We start from the raw sequence: 20,458 nt of genomic DNA, 5'->3' as shown, positions 1-20,458 counted from the left end.
TCTAGACACCTATATAACAAATCTATATATAGGATGCATAAAATATAAAATAGTTCATGTAAAATTTGACTTAAAAAACATAAATTCCCTTATAGAATTAAAACAAAACCTTATATATATATGGTCTAGTAGTATTGAAAACATGAAGCCCTAACGTTAGTCAAGCGTAACTATATACAAGGTATACCAGAACAACACAACAAGACATACAAACCATCACCAACATGGTCATTCACCAAGCATGCTTTACGACTTAATCTTGCCATGCTCTTATAACAAGTATAATTATCACAATCTAACAACATGAAAAAATAAGAATAAACATGAATTCAAAAGAAATAACATAGTATAGAAGTGATCAACTAACTATACAACAACTTTAAAAATGCAATTTAACAATATCTTAAACTCAACTTAACACTAACTATCAACAAGTTTAGCATACGTGCACAAATTTACAACAAGGTAGCTTTTTAACTTCCAACATAGTTTACCAACACAATTCAACATCAACTCAGCAATTAACATCTTGACAACATAACAACACATATATCATAATATGACAACAACATCAACTTCCAACACAAGTTAACTTACAACATATTAACACAAAATAAGAATAACGTAGCAACTCATCATAAAATAAAAAGCAACACCTCAACTTCAACACAACACAACTTAGCAACATATCAACTTAAACAACATCAAGTTAACTCATAGCATAATATCAATTTATTATTATCATTCACATCATACAATAGCTAGTACAATGTACATCATGTATAACATTCTCAACACATATAACTTTAATCATATAACTTAAACAACTTTTAACAACTAATGCATTGTCACACATATCAACTATGGAGATTTCCTACAATTGAGGTGAGCAACCTAAGTAACTTGATCCTACCAAATCATTATGTTAAACCTATCACAACTAGGTCAAGTAGATACAACTTCAAGTCTCTCTAAGCACTTGTTAAGCAACTTATAATTGATTTATTAGGTTTCACAACTTAAACTAAGAAAGTCAAGTACTACTGTTAGGATAGAACAACTTGAGTGTGAGACTGTTATGATCTTAACATGCATATCTAAGTCTCATATGAAATTAGTCCTCTGACTACATTCCAAAATCCATACATCTTTCTAGTAATCAATTTAGGATTTTAACCTCAACTTCGTACTTTTCTTGATTTGGTCACTTTATACATGTATGACATGACCTAATCCCTATACAATTCTACATTTGGTCGCTTTATACATGTATGACTCGACTTTGTCCCATACGGTTCTACACTTGATCACTTTATAATCAATATGACTCAACTTGCCCCCCTTTAATATTTTCACATAAAACCTAAACAAGACAACTTAAAAACAACTTTCCATTCAGGAGTCGACTTACTCATTGAAGGGTTTTTAATTCTAGGCTCTTGGAGTACCACAACTTATATACACATAATGAGATATTTTAATTTGTAAAATAACTTTACTCTACTTTTAGCTTTTATGTATCTAAACTTAAACATGTATGTCATTACCACATGTTTATACAACTTAACATCTTAATCAACCAACAACTTACAACTTAGTCAATTCTCATTCATAAACAACTTACAATTAAAACAACTTTAAACATTATTATACATCATCCTAGATCAATGCATAATGAACTATAATCACACAACATCAATTATGTAAGTGAATCATCATATACTTCAACACTTAGACAACTTAAAACATCAAGTTTCATTTCAATAAACCACGTTCGACGTCATTCTCCTAGTGCTCAATGTCATTGAGGCAAAAAACCTCTAACTCGCCCATGCTCGACAACAGACCACTTGCACTCAACACGGATGAGGCAAAGAGCCCTTGTGTCAATCATGCCCGACATAGATAAACCTACATCTGACCTCATCTAGGTAGAGACTCTTTGCTTAACCCATGCTTGATGCCACATAACCTATGCCTAGCATCGTTCAAGTAGAGAGTTACTGCCTTGATCACACCTAGCGGTACTCAACCAGGGTCTGATGCCACCAAGTTAGAGAACTCTCGAGGTAACCATGTTCGACATTCCTCAACTCACGCTTGATGTGACTAAGTCAGAGAACTCTCCTCTAACTTACATCTAATGCTACCAATCTCACGCTTGACGTTAGTGAGGTAGAAAAGCTCTAGCATGCATCATGCTTGATGTCATGAAGTTGTGCCCAACACAATGATGATTTTTATACTTGATAGAATTACATTTTGGGTCAATCCACTTGAAAATTAGAAACTTAGACCAATATGTAATGCATAACAACACAACTATACACTTCAAACAACTCAAATTTAACATCATAATCAACATGCAACCAAAGGAATCCACATAATGAACAATGATTTTCCCCCAAAAGATTTCACTATCTGTATCATTAGTGCTTTATATTTTACTCTCAATTCATCTTTATCCATATAAAATTATATTTAATTTTAATTTTAACTTTAAATGCCTATTAATTATTAAATTAATAATATCACTAATTTTTAAAGAAAAATAACTGAACTATTAATAAGTTAAATGAATCAATTTTTTTTATAATTTTAAATATGTCAAACTCTGTTTTTTTTTTAAGAAATCAAGTCCAAATTTTAATTTTAACCCGTCAAAATAATGAACTATCCAAATTTAAGTATTTTTCTTTTCTACAAGTCCAACCTAAATGTTAATTTTGATTCTCTCGTTTACAACTTCTATTACAAATTAAGATTATTAATTTTATTGAATGATATAAGATATATTTGAATAAACACTTTAATTAAACATTTACTCAATGAGTTTTTATCACATGAATGTTTGCATAATTTGACAATAAAATTTATTAAAATAACTAAAAAAATTAGAATATAAACTCTTAAAATGGCGTGATAGTGTGATGAAAAGTGTTTCTGTCTGCCACTCCTACTTATAGCAAAGAGGAAGGTGAAATAAACACATATTGCACTTTTTAATGGAGTCACAAAAGTGTTGCTTATTGTGATCTTTTCTTGTTAAAGACAAAATCGTGTTTTACTATTTTTACAAATGAATCTTTGGGTCGGCAATGAGGGGATTATGGTTGGATCTTCTTGTGATAAGAGACAATTTGTCGTATCCATTCATCCCCTCTTAACATTTCTTGTCTTTAACCAAAGCTCTTTTTCCTCCTTTTATGTTATTGTTTAATCACGATTACACTTTCTAGAAACCATGTTCCTAATTTTAAATCTTAACTAGAAATTTCATTTTCTTTTATATCAATGATCAATGTCTCCCTCATTTTAATTACATTTAGAGTAATTTGGTACTCATGATATATAATATGATATGATATAGGAGTAGAATATATAAAAAAAAAAGATAAACATTAATCTTATTATACATGTGGAAATCACGTTTTACGAACTTAAATTAACTTTTGATTATTAATTTTAAAATATTATATAAATTATGTTTATAGATTAAAAATTCTATTACATATTTAGAGCACATCATGATAATAAATAATATTACATCATTGCAATATGTGTTTCGTATTTAATACATACTAATAAGATATTATGTAAATTATATTAAAACAACAAGATTTCCATTTCATTAAAATTATATATAATTTTTAATAAATAAATTTCAAATTTATTTATTTAAATTTTTATATAAAATTTAATTTTAACTATATAATGCAATATTGTTTATAATATAATTTTTTTAAATTATAATTATTATTCAAATATTTTTAAAAAATATTTAAATAATCATTTTTTATTATAATGTTTTAGTTAGTAATATACTTTAAATTTACATGTCAAAATTATTATAATTGTAGATAAGATTAAATGCTGAATGTAAAATTTATATAATATATATATATATTGTATTTCTTTTGCTATTTTTTTATATAGTATAATATAATATAAATAATAAATTTTAATATATATAAAATGTTGAATGTAAATTTTATAATATTATACATATATATATATATATTAATAGAATATAATATTATATAAATAAATATTTAATATTATATATGTATATTTATTATATATTTTACTATTTATTATATAATATGATAAAATATATGACATAAGTGTATAGAAAGAAGAGATGATATGTTGCTTTTTGATTCATCCTTTTTTAGGATAAAAATATACATTAAAAAAAGGATAAAATAGAGATACGATAGGACAATCAAATTCTATTAACGCAATAAATATCAAATTATTACAAGATAAGGATAATTATTTTATCTTATCTTATCATATTTCTACTATCAAATATAGACTATGAATATCTTTCATTGAAAATAATTTTATTTGAATTTGATAAAATCATTAAAATTCGAGATCAATAATTAAGTTATAATAATATTTTTATCAATTGAATTACAAACTCGTTTGTAATTATATTTAATAGTTTAAAATTAATTTTGTTCAACTTAAAATACAAATAGGCCAAGTCTTAGGTTAACATGATTCTCAAGTATCCTTGAATTATGTTTAGATGTGAAATAGACAATTAGACAAGGAAGAAGGAGGTAAAAAGAGATGACCCAAATAAAGGTGATAAAGGAAGGTTTGGTATTTCATTAAAACATTGATTTGTTTCCTGAGTTTCTCTCTTTGTTCAGTAGGCAGGCAACATAATCCTCTTTTCAATGTTATAATCATCATCATTTCCACTTTCTTATTTTCCCATGTGGAACCACTTTTGACTTTAACACTGGAGGATCTGCTGTTGCCCCTCAGATATCAACTACCCTAACCCTAGGGACTAGAGACCTTTAATTGAAAGGTTGTTTTCACCTTAGCCTTTATGGATGTAATTGTGTAAATCTAATTCTTGGAATTAGTTTTGTGTGTCTTAACCATGTCGGATTGTGTTAACCTTTAATTTGCGGAAAGGCTAAATCATATTTGTTTGCCGTACAATTTTGTTTCTCTCTTGTTTACTATGCCCCTTTTTAAAAGTCAATACAATATAGCAATGTAATCATTTGTCATATGTTCCAAAATTGCATTCTACCAAATAACTTGTGACAAAGAACATGTAAATTTGGTTGGTTTCACAAGTATTGAGTCATTTACCTGGTAAGGACATGTTTCATCCAGAATCTATATCAAGCAAGAATCTCATTAATTGATGAAGAAATTTTTATTTATCATTTCTATTAAATGTAAATAGAGAGTGTTGATTCACATTTTTATTTAGTTACAAACACACCCTAAGAAATTACAATTTCTATACAATTCAAGTATAGAGATGTGGAAAAAAAAGTGTGATAAGACCTGATATATAAGAGAAAAGATATCCAAAAATTATTATAAAAATTTATTGTATGATTAGCATTATTCATTGGTTTAATCTAGTTAGAAGTTGAGCACGTGACCGCCATACTTTCATGCTTCCAAGTTGTGTAATAGTAATCTTAATAGACTTTAATCTGGGTATACCTTTTGGTATAAAAGTGACAACGAAATTTGATCCTATGACTAGATTAAAATTACCTAAACTCCTACACTAACCCAACATTGGTTGCTTATGATTGAGTATATCTAATATAAAATGTAGATCTCTTCCCCACATAATTTTCTACACCGAAATGCACGAACAGACAATGCACAAGAAGATCCAAAAGCTTTATTCAAGATAACTTTGCACAACCATTAGAATACAAAATTGTGATAGAGTGAACAGAACAGAATAGAATAGAATAGAACTGATGTCTAGTCTAGTTGCTTCACAAAAAGATTCTCATTGACTCCACAGATATATTTTAAATGAACAACTGAGATATGCCATGGGATTTCTGATCCAGCAAGATAAAGAAAAAAAGAGAGCATCATTTAAACCCCCAAAAAACCAAAAAAATAAAGGGAAAGCAGCACTTTATCAAAATACTATTTTGTAAATATTTTTGTCACTGAGAGAATACTGCCCCTTGGTTTCTTTCTCTTGAAGTCACCAGCTTCTTAATATTCCGGTTTCTTATGGAAGAATAATAGTAATGTTGCTTTTCTTCAACGCAAGAATCACATTTTTTTTTTTTCCTCGCTAGAAAAATTTTCTTCCTTGGGTTGTTTTATCAGAAACTTCTTCAAGGCTTAACAAAATAGCCTAGCTTGCACTTATCAATGATCAATCAATTGACTATTAATAAGGAATTTTGAAAAATAAAACAAAGAAAGAGCAAAGGTTAATGCATAAGAAGGGGATGACAACATTGCTTCATTTTCTAACATTTTCCTCCCTCTTGCTTTGGTTTTGTATATCCAAATTGCTTGGTTTCTAGTTTCTACCTATGACTGCACATGTCCAAAAGCTTCTTCCTTCCTTCTACTATTTCATCGAAGAAATCATCAAGTTGCCCCGTTATAGTCTCGACCCCACATCTCAACAAACCAAAGCAACTCTTAACGTTGTCAACTTTTTCTTGGATCTCAGCATAAGCTGCTATTCTCTCCAACTCCACTTTGAGTTCCTCCATGGCACTCTTTGCTTGTTGGAACTCAAACAGCAGAATCCCTGGCTGCCCTTCAATCTGGTCTATCTCCTCTGCCACTTTCTGCTGTAATATTGCCATTGAAACCATGAAGCCAGATCCAAACACCACGTGCCCCTCGTAACCTTGGTGAAAGCATGAGGAAGACCAACAATATGCAAGCCCGCATAGCAGAATCATCAAAAGCAATGAACTGACACTCCTCATTGCATAGAGAACACCTCTGAATCCACTGAATCCATTTAACTTTGATTCCATTGAAATGTTCTGAATCAAACATTGGGACAACGGTTCAATCCTTGTTTCCAATAAGCTCTTGTTCTCCTCTTCCAATCCTAGAATATCCCTTTGACAGACATTTATTGCCCTAATAACCTGCATTACATTACACCCATTAAACAAGTTTTTGGTATCAGACTACATACAATCCTGATGAAGTCAGGTAAGACTATTGCTATTAGAATATAGACAATCCTACTTAAATCAAGTAAGACTATTTGTATTAGAATACGCACAATCCTGATCGAGTCAAGTAAGATTGTTGGTATCAGAATATACACAATCCTATTCAAATCAGGTAAGATTATTGGTATCAGATTATAAATAATCATGTTTAAGTCAGGTAAGATCATTGCTATCAGACTATCAGATTATAGACAATCATGTTTAAATCAGGTAGGAGCAGTATGACATGCAATTGATATTAGACCCATTAAACAAGTTGATGATCAATAAATAAGCTTTTGACAGAAGAACATGTGTATTAGTATTAGTATTAGTATAGCAACCTGACGTGAAATTTCTGGAGTAAAGTGATGGTAACCATCCAAAGAAGAAGCTATGTTGGAGGCAGCTGAGTAATAATTCTCCATTCCAGAAATGGCTGATTTGAGTACATGGCAAGCATCCCAAAGCCTTGAGCTTTCGTCCATGTATTCATCCAACCATTTGCCTCCAACAGGCAACCTGAGCTTGCGGACCAAAATGGTTAGTTGGGAATGGAAGGATTGGAGAGAAGAGATGACCTGAGAGAGGAATTGGAATGACATGAAGGTGTGGGAGAGGAAGGATTGGTGGAGTTCATTGAGTCCTTGGTTGAGGAAGTTGTAGAAGCCACTCACAGAAGAGTTAGTGCCCATCATGCAAGGTGAGGGAAAGTTGATGGAGATTGATGGACTTATATAATTGGAAGATCAAAGAAGTGGGTAACTTAGGAGCTCAGGTTTCTATGGTGAAAGGTCTTGTTGGGTGCAATTATGGTTGTTTCCCAAACAGTGGAGGGGATGATTGGGAATCTGATGTTTTTTTTGGGCTGCTAATATAATGAGAGCAGAAGAAATGAAATAAAATAAGGTAAAGTTTCTTTTCAATTTATCTGACAACTTTTTTTTCCATTCCTTCAAGGGACTTGGTGTTAAGTGGTGGAAAGGAATATTAACAATCTTGGAGCTCTTCTTGATATAGGATATGTTTGTTGGATTGTGTTTCTTGGGGGTTAAAGTTTGACTAGTTTGACTAAGATTCTGCTTCTCATTCTTCCATTTTGATTTGATTTGGTTTGGTTTTGATTTGGATTGAGTGCTCAGTGCTCTTTCTTCTTATCCTCTTGTCACCTTTTTGGTTTTGTATTCTTAAAGAAAGTTGCACATAGTTCCATTTTGGTTCTTTTGAAAAGAGAAGTGAATGATAGGGTTCTGTGTGCTTCGAGTATTTTACACATTACAATGCAGATTCTTCTTTCTCCTTTAGGACCCAACATTCTATAACGAGCATTAAATTAAATCACACTCATTTGCATGAAATATAATATATAATGCCAAACATGTTGCCAACGATTCTAGATAGCATAGCACATTCATGATTCATGTATGTATCAATATCAATGTATTTGTGGTTTGTCTTCTTTTATGGACCATTCTTTACTCACACAACACAACTAAAGGCTAAAGGCTTGAGCAACACAATTGGGTTTGTTTTGTGTTACTGAGAGAGATAATTACAAACAAAATCTGCCAGCTGGAAGCTGATCATCTTCACTTTATCTGGGGCGACCAAATCAAGTCAAACTGAAGCTGAAACTTTCTTTCACCTTATTATATTCACTAATGAATTTGCATAATGGAAACAAAAATCATCATTTCATATCTCAAAAGGTGTATGAGAACTTAGAATCCTTCTGCACCGTGTAATAAGGAAAAGAGAAAGACTCGAGGTTTAGAATGAAAAAGGAAAAACAAGAGAGAAAATAAGATGTACACACAACATAAAGTAATCTTCTGATGTTTATACTTTATACTACTATTTATGGTATCTTATTCACTTTTATAATAAATAAATAAAAATTCATACCAGTAATATATGTTTAGTTGATAATGTATTCATGTATCATCATAAATTCAACATAAAATATATTAATTGCTATAAATGATGTAATAAAGAATAAATCAAAATAATACTACATATTTAATTATATATAATTAAATTCATGTTGTCTTATATATTAATTATTTTTATATTAAAATATCTTACTTAAAAGGGGTCAGTGAAAGATTGTAGTAATAAGAAAAAATGAGAGCAATAATTAGAAGAGAATAACAATGAGTAATTTTAGAGAAGAATATATATATATGAATGATTATATAATTATATATATTTTATTATAAGAGAGGAGAAAAGTGAATCACAAATTTTAAATTATTAATAAAAATAATTAATAATTAAAATTAAATTTTAATTACAAACTCTTCCTTACAATATTATTATTATTATTATTATATTTTTTTATAATTATCAAAGCTCGCGAATATAGGAAAAAAACTCTGTACTGGAAAAACTCTCAATTGTATTGATCAACACATATAAAGGTCTTAGAATTCATTTAAATACATGAGAGAAGCTAACTAACAAACAGAATCACTATAGTTCACCACTACTTTTTATTTTATTTTTAATTAGATTATTATTATTATTATATTGCTATCAATTAAATTAATTATTTTTTGTTAATTTTAGTAAATTAAATAATTAGGTTTTATATATGTGAAAAATATACAAGATAATGTAAAAATTAAGATATATATGAAACATATCAAGATTGTGATGAAAATATATGTTAAATTAAAACCAAGTTTCATCTTCTGTAGATAAAAAAAAAAAAAAAAGTGTTGTTAGTGAGTTTGGTAGGGTAGAACAAAGTTGAAGAATGGTCTGTTGTAGTTTATTTCACCAAATCATTGCAGAATTTAAGAACAAGAAACAAATCTAGAAAGGACGACACTTTAATGGGTCTTTCCATTTGATTAGGCAGATTTTAAGGGGAAATGCAACCTTTAAAGGAAACCATATCACATATTCAAATTCACGAATATTGGTCTTGTATTATAAAAATTGCCTCCATCTTAATAACATAATACTCTTTGTTAAGGGCATCCAAATTAAATACAATAAGTCTCGATATCAACTACTCACTATCCTCACTAGTTGATTAATTTGGCATAAAAGACCATTTTAATTTAATTACGATATCTTCTATCCAAACATGCTATTAGACTCTTAAGAATTCCAAATCTCAAAATGATTTGCATCTTTAACATACTCCAATAATATGTCCAATTCAAGCAGTTATGCCAATGAACGATTATCGATTTGATGCCTTCTTTATTCTTTTTTCTTAACACCATAACCACAAAATTATCTTTCTTTAATTATTTCTCCTAAAACTTAGACTCTGCTTAAGTTTTTTTTTTTTGACAGCACTATGCCTAAGTTCTTATTAGTGTAACTGTTGCTCTCAATTTTGAGAAGATAATAAAAAAAAAACCTTGAATGATAGACATGTGTAAGTGAGTTATGATTAATTAATCCCCGTGATAATTTTAGCGTAGAATAAATTGCAATTTACGCACTCGATTATCATTTTATTGTCCCTGTGAAACAAGTTATTGGCATGGGACGTCATTCACACGTGTATAGGTTAGTTGAAAATTAATAAATTAGCTTCTTTTATAAAATTGGTTGTTTTTTTTTTTTTTTTTTTTGGTCCCTGGAGTATCTAGGGTCGATAACAGTGACTAATACCTTGACTAGGTTGGAGACACCTCAAAGGGTAGAATAGCTGGTCCTAAGATTTAACGCGGCTGCATATATAAGGCAGAATTTGAACTCCTGACTTTGTTTAAGCGTAGATCAACCCCTATCGTTAATCCACGTGCTTGGAATTTATAAAATTGGTTGTTAAACTACTTTAAAGTATAAAATAATATATTTATACCATTTTTTTGGGTACAAATTCTCTCTATTATTCAGACAAAATATGACTTTAGATAATTATGATTTCAGACAAAAGATAAGTTTAACATAATAGACATTGAATTCAATAGCTGGACTTTATGCAAAAGATGATAACCTAAATAGATTTTTTTTGGTTGGAAGTGTAAAGAGATTTTAATACTAATGTAAAAAGAAGAATAAAATCGTATTAAAATATTAAATATAAGTAGCCCGACAAAACAAATTAGTGAACTCATTATATTTTAGCATGAATTTTTCTTTCAACCATTAGAATCAATCTAATAGTGAAAAATTAGAATAATATATAAATAATTTTAAATTTAAACTTTGTTATTATTATTATAATTTTGATGAATAAAAAAATATATTGACCTAAATATTTTTAAACCATATACAACTTGACTTTTTCTTTAATTTTTTTTATTTACTTTCCTCAAAATTCTTGGTTAAAAGGTATTATGATAATTTTTTTATCGATATATTAATTTTAGTATAATAAATGAAAGATGAAATATAATTATTTTTATTATATTATTCATTTATAAAAAAAATTGAAAAGTCAGGCTAAAATAATCATTACCATTGCTTTTAACACGAAAAGTGTTTATATATTATAAGGTAATATCATATATCTTTGTAAAAAAAATTGCAGTGAAATTGCCTATATATTTAATGGATAGGCGTACGAGTTTGGAAATGTTGCAAAGATCTTATACTATTATAAATATACATAGTTCAAGAAATGCAAAATGTAATTTGGAAAAATGTATTGTAACTTTATAAGTAGCTAATGTCAAAATCATATGTGAAAATTTTGTTTAAAATGTCTCTTAACATTTTAAATATATGTAACTAAAAAAGACACAATGTAATTTGGAATCATATATTATAACTTTGTAAGTGCCTTTGTACAAATCAAATATCAGAGCTTACGACAAATAAATGAAAGTTTCATATTAGGGACTATTTGTTACTCTTATTCTCTAAGTCTCGATCTTTCTCAACAAAATAAAAAAAGAAGTGAGTAGTCCAAACATATACAACCAGGCTCATTATGACATGAGTTTAATCAAATCAACCTAAAAAGTCATTCAATTTGTTCTCAGAATTTAGAACAAAATATTGATGAAATAACTTTTTCCTGTATTTTACTTACTTTTTTTTTTTGCTGAATATATTTTTACTTCTATAACCAATTCTGTAATATCCCTTTTAATTTTATCATTATATCATCATTTTTGCAATGCGTTTTTCTATCATTTTCTCATATTCATGGTTTTAATATATGGGAACTTAACCAACAGATTGATATTTACAAAAGAATATTTTAAATAATTCTTACAAAATAACACAGTCTTATAAAAAGAAGAATTATTTAAATCAGAGCAATCAATATGATTAAGATATATAATATTAAAAATTATTAAGTTAATGTTTGTTTTGTTTATAATATTATATTATTTATTCAGCAGTAACACATTTGGTGAAAAATTATTATAAAAATTAAGAAAATTGTTTTTAAAAAGAAAAGTAACTTAAAAAAGAAAAAATACTTGGACTAGCTTCAAACACAAGTTATGCACCTTAATCACTCTCCCTAGCTATGATCCCGAACTAATAATAGAAGTGAAACAAAGAAACAAACTTTTAAATTAAAAAAAAAAAATATTTAAGCTATAAACACCAAACAACTTCTACTTATTTAAAAAATTATTTTAAATTTTAACTTTAAATAACTTTTAGATTATAAAAATTTAGGTCAGCATATGAGACTTATTGTAACATTATATATTCGTAAAAAATACACTAAATTTAAAATTTTGGATTTCATGTATACTACTTCTAATCTTTCACTATTAAATCAATTATAGTGTATCTTACAACGATTTGATTAATTAATAAAATTATTAATATAACAAATTTGTAAATTTTTAACTTAATTATTTTTTTCTTTACATAAATTTGCAAGTTTTAGTATTATTCATTTTGGACCTAAGTCTACGTTTTCAATAAATTTCACAAGTATTTAATGTCTAGTTCTATCATATCCATTTAAAATTGGCCATCATCCACCTTAACAATCTTGTCGTAACTTCTTGTTATGTACCGGAATGTGCTTATACACATGTTTTATATTGATATAATATTATTTTTTTACTTTGAATTTAAGTCTTAGATTTACTTTTGATAATCTCCTAAAAGATTTTATACTAATGAAATATATGTGTGTTTCATAAAATCATGTTTCTCTCCTTATTATGATGATACAAAACTTTGTTTGTATTTCTAACATTCAAAAATATTTTGACATAACATTATTGCATTTCGAGAGATTAAACCTTGTTTAAACCATAAAGGTTGACTAATATATAGAGGACGCTCTTCAACTTGACATATGAGACTTACGTTGATTTTATGAAAGATCCAATATTTTAAGCCTATTATTTCATTTATATTTGCTTAGCTCCACCATACGAACTTTTTGATAAGCAAGTTGTTAGCTTCCATTACGTTATCCCTCATCATTCATCAACTTATGATTAAAGTTAGTGTATAATAACACATATCATGAAGCTATTGGACTGGGTCAGACACTTAGACATAGTTTGATGACTTGGTCGGGGTGCTGCCAAGCAAAAAAGACTTGGTAGGTCTAAATATGTTATGCTAAAATAATGAATGATGAAAGATCTTCAATTTTTTTTTTTATGGATTCACAACCTCAACAGTATAATTTGATTCCTACCAAGACAATGGATTTTCTTCTGATCTTGTTCCCTCGAGATCAAACTATTCTAATCAACATTTTATTCATACTACAGCATAAGAATAAAATGCCAACTATATTTTCAGTTTTTTATGCAATAGGAATGGTTTTTCAGTTATCAGAAGCAAAAAAACTATGATTTATAAACGAAAAGCCAAAGCCACTTCTTTATGGCTACAGGAAAAAAGACAAAATGACCAACACAAAAAAGGAAGCATGTAATTCTGTTATCTGAGATTATATATTTACAGTTGACATTCTTGCATCTCAGCTTATTCAACAAAAAAAAGTTTATCATTATCTCTGATCACATCAATAGAGTCTATTTCTGCTCCTTCTTCATTCGTCACCATTGCATCTTTTGCATCAAACCCAAATTTTTCACCTGTTGAAGAAGAAACCACACAAGATACAATCATGCTAGTGTACTAAGATCTGAAAATTTTCTTTCTCAAACAATCTACACAATAATATCGACAAAACTATATTTTTTTGGTGAACTGATATAGACAATCATTTAATAAAAATGAGTTTGATTACTGAAATTATGAAAAATTTCAGTACTAAATTGATGGAAATTTGAAAAATTACTTGCAATAGTTTTGAGCCCCTCTAATGAATCAGGCAACCTTATTAGCTTTCCAGCTTCCATGGAACATTTTTCTCTTCTTACTATAGGGTGGCCTCTATATATGCTTACTCTTGGAAACTTTACTCCAGTAGATCTTCCTCCAATGTGATCCTGCTCTTGTTGTTGACCCTTTAAGACAACTTCACCGGGCATGGCCTCATTTACATTGATTAGATGTCCAATTTCACGCTGTTTCAACATTTCATTTAAGGAGGATGAAGAAAATTCATGATAATGCACATCAGAGACATCTGCACCATTCATGATAAGCAACTGAACCATGTCAACACGATTTTCTGCCATGGCAATTTGGATTGCTGTTGTGTCATGATGGTCTCTAGAGTCAACGTTTATTCCTAGCTTTAAGAGATCCTTCATCACTGTTAATTCATTTCTTTTTGCTGCTGTACATAGGAGATCCCCTGCTGTGTTTGGATCAGAAAGAGCAACAAGCTGGAAAAGGATCCGGAATATGGAGTAATGTTTTGATGCTATAGCATCCCATAATGCAGTGTTACCATTCATGTCTGCCAGTAATGGAAATACAAAATCACTAAAAGAAACTAAAATATAATCAAGAAAAATTCAGAGGAAAATGTAAGTTTAAGAAAGGGAATAGGTATGTCATACCTTTTATATGTATGTTGCATGCATGCTTGAGTAAGACTTTAACACACTCTTCATGCCCATGTGATGCTGCTATGTGCTGCATAAAATGTAACAAATTGTTAGTTTTGACAAATATATATCTTGCTAGTCTTAAAGTTGTTGTGATAAGCACTAAGCGAAGAATTAGTCATGTAAAAGGTTAAATTATTTGGTAAAGAGGTCCACTACTTGTTTCCTTTTAGAATGTGAGATTTTTTCTATATTTGATTTAAAGAAATATAGAAAAGAATGAATAAGAACATGAACATACCAATGGAGTTTTCCCTTTGGAGTCTCCAATGTCAGGATCCAAACCTGCTCTTAGAAGCTCCTCAAGAAAAGCAGCATTGCCTGTGCTTGCCACAGTTAACAAGTTCACATCCATGTTAGGGTCCTCTTCTTCCACATTCTCCACCATCAAATCTCTGATACTCAGATCCTTGAGCTGCTTGAAATGCTGCATTTGCATCACTTCTATTATGTTTAAGAGTTAAAAACAAAACAACCATAAGCATTATGATTTATGATATGTAATTCACAAGCCAAGAAACCACACCTGAAGGAAATTTTTGAGTATTTGTATGTTGTCTTCTTTTTTAATCTGCATTGCTTCTATAAGAGTATTGGTCTTCAGTCTCAGGAGTTGTGTGAGAGTCTTGGTTCTATAGGTAAAGCTTTGAGGTCTACAACAAAGTGCACCAACCTCTCCAAACATATCCTCAGTATGTAAATTCCCTACAATTCTCTCTTTCTCCATTACGCTACTGATTATCTCCACTTCTCCAGACACTATAATGTAAACATCATCTGGTGCTTCATTTTGCATGATAACATCCTCTCTAGGTGGTATATATTCTGCCTTCATTTTTGCAACCTGCACGTCAACAATTTCACACCATCAATTTACTTGCACAATGGTTTGATTTATGTCCATACAATTGTTAGAATCAAGTTTAGTTCCATACCAGGGACAAGATAATTTCTTTAGAGACGCCTTTGAAAAGATAGACTTTCTCTACAGTTTCAAAAAACAAATGCTGGCAGATGCTTTTGCAAATTGACTTTGGTAGTTGTTCCATAAGCTGATGCTGATTCAAGCTTTCTGCCTTGAATCTTAAACACATGTAAGCCAAGATCTGCTCTTTTAACCTTGGAGGCAACCGATTTCGGCACACAAAGTTTGATGCTGCTTCAATGCTATTTCTCTGCACCAATAATGACATGAAGTTCTTTATATTAGATATTAGCCACAATTACATATAATTCTTGGAGCATTCCAAGAAACCTATATAAAAGCCTTCCAAAACTATCAAGAATCTGAACTGTAGAAAGTAGAAAACATATGGAGTAAAAAGAAATAGATCAAGAACTTTTGCATAGAAGACCACCTAATCTCATTATTAAACAAGATTCGTATATACACACCAATATTTATATCTCAAGGGAACAACGAAACAACCAACTGACAAATACTAACAGAATGACACTGACTTTCAACAGAAATATCTATCAGATCATTATTTAACACAAGTTATGAAAAAAAGAATAGTATAACATAATCTCCAATTGGTAATCATAACCTAAATAAATGATTTCATATAGTAAATGTACATGACCTAAAATTTCATTATATCCCCTGGGTGAACTAAAGAATGTGAAACAATACTCACAAATTCCATGGTACGGCGAGTTCCTTCAACAACAAGATTTGTCATGTTACCAATCAAGTAAGCAGTTAGGCCAAGGTTAAAGAGCATGTAGAAAATAATGAAGATCATTTCCATGGTGTTCACAGCATGGAGGTCACCATAACCTACAGTGGTCATGGTAGTGATGGACCAGTACATGGCTGAAATGTATCTGATCCGAAGGCTAGTCTCTCTGAAGTTTGGATTCACAGCTCCAATCCATGTCTTTCCTTGGTGGGGGTAGCGATCAGCTAGCATGTAATAGAGACACCCAGCACAATGAATTGAAAAAAGTGTTACCTGCACCAGTTTTCACACAAATGTTTCAACATTTTCTATTTAAAAAATAATGTGATTTATCTAGTCAAAGCTATTTTTTTTCCAAGACATAGTCTATGTAGTGTTCCAAAACTAACAATTAAGGATTAATTTACACTTGTAGGGCTTATTTTAACACTAATGAGAATTGATTCATGGAGCATCAGGTTGACCTCCTGTGTTATAGGACAGACCTTACGACCACTGAATTAAAAGACTTGGTTAAAGAGGTATCTAGTAAAAGACAAATATGTGGGTGTATGTATAGATTTAGATACGTGTCTTTCATTCTGCTAGTTAAGTGCAATATTTAAAGTCATTTTGGCAACAAATAATATGAATGAGCAGTCTTAATGAACCAATGTGGTAAGTGTTTATTGACTAAACATATAGCAAAAATATTTTTGAAATAGGAGTGGAATGAAACATGACATACAGAAAGAAGCCTAGCACATCGGATCCAAAAATAGCTGAACCTGATGTCTTTCTCAAGCCTGGGAAATAAGTGGAGCTATAGATCAATTTTAACATAGTAGTAGGTTACGAAAAAACAATGGTAAAATGGAATATTTGAAAGAGAAAGATGCAAAACCTTGTGAAGTATTGCTTGACTCGTCTGATTCTCCAAAACCTGAGGAGGCCCAATAAAAAGTACGGGAGACTCCCTTTGTGTTTGCCAGTGAACAAATAGCCAAGTGCCTCATATGGTATAGTTGATGCCAAATCCATCACGAACCATGTTGACAAGTATCTACCACATTGCTAACAGTATCATCATTGGTTTTACTATATTGTATGTATTTTTGGGTCAAACTTAGCAGAACAAGATCACCTTATCTACATAGTTCAAATATATTATTCCTTCCCATTCAAATATAATAAAAAAACTCATAAATTGTCAACCTAAACAATTTTTTTAAACTAATTTTATTTTATTTAATGTCTGAAATACCCTTATTTTAATTGAGATTTTATTTTTGATGACACTTTTTCATTCTTGATATCAAGATCCGATGAAGGTTAATATAGGGAAAAAATAAATTTTGATCAAGATTAACAACATTAAATAAAATTCACAAATTTTTCTTAATCAGCACATAAGTCAGTTAAGTTTACTTATAAAAACATTTTAAAATGTTCAAACTTAAAAATATTATAAATATAAACTTTTTTTATTTAAAACTTGTTTTCTCTTCTAAGATTAAGAAGTTGATAATTTGAATTTTATATAAAAAATAAAAACTTAATGGTTTCAGCCAATGGTGTGTTTTACCCAATAGTGTTTCATATATACATAAGATGTCTTGATTGTGTGGTTAATGCAATTGCGTGTGAGGTGTTTCCTCTGAAAGGGGATTTTTCAAGTTTGTTTAAAAATCTTGTAATGGAGAGTTTTTCTAACAAGTACAATTCCGAAAGTCAATCATATTTTCATACTTATGAAAATCAACTCGTGTATAGTAATATTAGTAGAATAAAATTTAACAAAAAAAAAAAAAAAGTGGAAATAAAGAAAAGGAGATGCAGAAAACAATCATCACTTTTAGCTGCTTTAAATACTGGACCCTATATTTCAATTGGGCTGACCCATTTGTGACTTTCTAGTATTTACTGAATTATTTTGTGATAGTTGGACCCTGGCCTATAAACTATGGTGGCAAAAACTGAACCAGATGTCCGTTATCTAATTTCGTACTTGAAAGCAATAATCATTAACTATTATTTCGACAATGACCTTTATCGGGTTGAATTTGATATTCAAAACCGACCTCAGAAAAGTTGGTCTAACACAAATCAAAGTTATCAAACTTTGGTGGAAATTAGGCCCCACGTTTACCCTCTCCCAACTCAGGAATTGGAATTTGAAAAGCAAAGTAGAATCAATCCTTCATGCATGTTAATACCAAATCAAGTTCTTTCTAAGATAATATTGGATAATATCAACGTGGTGAATGAAGCTTTTGTCTTTCTTTTCATTAGATTTTAGAATAATGATACTTTTACTTTAGATGCTTACATTCAAATTCTCTAGAATCACAAAATAGTAAAATCGTTCTTGTCACTTTTTCTATACCTTGCAAAAAGTTATCCATTATTTCAGGTGTTTACATGGCAAAAGTAAATAACTTATACATATACGGATTATGCATGTTTTATTCTTATGTATATAATAATTATAGATAAAATATAAAATTACTTATGTTTATAAATATTTTGTTAATAGACAAATTAAGTCAATATTAAATAGACATTTACTTACAAGTTTTCAACTTTTCTTGTAGTGCGGTGAAAACATGTTTGAATAAATTAGTTTCTTTTTGTTTGTCCTGATCTAGACAAATGAGAACCACTTGTATAAATACGACCCGAGAGGAAAAGAAATTAGTAGTTAACATAGTTGCCAAGAAAGAAAAAACAAATTCTATAGAATGGACCAAAAAAATAGTGATTCACTAACCTCACTACAATCTTTTTCTTGTCTCGAACTAGTAGATGAGTTGTTCGATCAATGTAAGCCACGAAGAATGTCAAAACGATATCAATAGCGAAGAAAAGATCAACAACAGTGTCCACAATATAGAGTTTCTTATTTGAAGAAGAATGCATGAAAGCAACTTCAAAGGGGTACACCCATGCAGAATACGCTACCAGAAGAACCATAAAACTCTCCCAACACCTGCACATATATGAACCAATATCAAAATTTTAAACCCCTGAATTAAATTTGTGAACACCAATTATGTTGTTCTCTTCATGCTTCTAGTTATGGTCAAAACCAAATATTTGTTTCAAAGGAATACCATAAAGAACTAATAAATTTAACAACTTATAATATCAAGAATGTCAAAATTAAAAACTTTAACAAGCTGATATCATATAGATTAGTTAATAAACATTGATAAGAAGCAGAAATTATTATCTGGTCCAGATCATCATGGTTTCAGTTGATTTTCATGCGACACGTAATTGAGTTTTATTAACTCTTTTCTATAAACTGAAAATTTTGGTTGCATGAGATTGATTGAGACCATATACAATCATGCGTAGAGTAGACCAATTAATAATTTTTCGATCAAAAGGTTGAAAGACACGACTTTTCCAAATCTTGATTTTAATGGTAAGGTAATTGTACCTGTATCTGGAATCCATTGGTGATACGATCCATCCTTTCGAGTTTACTGGATTCTGGCTTGAAACACCAAGTGGGGGAAGAATGAGCTTTGAAACATTCCGCAGATTGAAAGATGGAGACATGTAGTCTTCTTCTTTGAGATGATGATCGTGCTCTTGTTTCTTGTAACTCTTCTTCAAGCTAGAGACTAGTTGAGGATTATATGAACTAAGATTCTCCTCCATTCTGGTTCTTGTTGGTAGATTTTTAGAAAGAGCTAGGGGTAGAGTAGATTCTAATAAGAAAAATGTTTGTTAAAGGAGAATGGGCTGAAAGGGCAATCTCAACATAAGGAACAAGAGGTTTTATGATATGATGATGATATTATTGTGGATGTAATGAGAGTAGGCAATGTAGCATTGATGAGGAATAGTGAGGTGTTGATAGCGAATATACTTGTAACTTAAT

At 29.8% G+C, this 20,458-nt stretch overlaps 2 protein-coding genes across 4 annotated transcripts; both read right to left on the bottom strand.

The window, feature by feature from the left end:
* Positions 1 to 5,652: 5,652 nt before the first annotated feature.
* Positions 5,653 to 8,056, bottom strand: LOC109804584 (uncharacterized). Its single transcript, XM_020366439.3, has 2 exons — positions 7,325 to 8,056; positions 5,653 to 6,911 (listed from the first exon to the last, which is right to left on the bottom strand). Exons 1-2 carry the CDS (start codon positions 7,676 to 7,678, stop codon positions 6,330 to 6,332), a joined length of 936 nt encoding a protein of 311 aa, XP_020222028.1. The 5' UTR covers positions 7,679 to 8,056; the 3' UTR covers positions 5,653 to 6,329.
* Positions 8,057 to 13,708: 5,652 nt separating this feature from the next.
* Positions 13,709 to 20,458, bottom strand: KT2/3 (potassium transport 2/3). Of its 3 annotated transcripts, none has more exons than XM_020365289.3 (11): positions 20,012 to 20,458; positions 19,337 to 19,555; positions 17,471 to 17,629; positions 17,315 to 17,372; positions 16,543 to 16,860; positions 15,838 to 16,077; positions 15,429 to 15,746; positions 15,144 to 15,329; positions 14,855 to 14,930; positions 14,294 to 14,751; positions 13,709 to 13,978 (listed from the first exon to the last, which is right to left on the bottom strand). In XM_020365289.3, the coding sequence occupies exons 1-11, from the start codon at positions 20,233 to 20,235 to the stop codon at positions 13,940 to 13,942; spliced, it is 2,295 nt and encodes a 764-aa protein (XP_020220878.1). In that variant the 5' UTR covers positions 20,236 to 20,458; the 3' UTR covers positions 13,709 to 13,939. The 3 variants fall into 3 exon arrangements, with proteins under 3 accessions (XP_020220878.1, XP_020220877.1, XP_020220879.1); XM_020365288.3 differs by having other exon boundaries at positions 14,185 to 14,751; positions 20,012 to 20,453; XM_020365290.3 differs by lacking the exon at positions 20,012 to 20,458 and having other exon boundaries at positions 14,185 to 14,751; positions 17,471 to 17,640; positions 19,337 to 19,478.

The sequence above is a fragment of the Cajanus cajan genome, chromosome 1 (assembly GCF_000230855.2).
Source record: "Cajanus cajan strain Asha chromosome 1, NIPB_CcT2T_4, whole genome shotgun sequence".
In the NCBI taxonomy this organism is placed as follows: Eukaryota; Viridiplantae; Streptophyta; class Magnoliopsida; order Fabales; family Fabaceae; genus Cajanus; species Cajanus cajan.
This window is presented reverse-complemented; position numbering and strand designations above follow the sequence as displayed.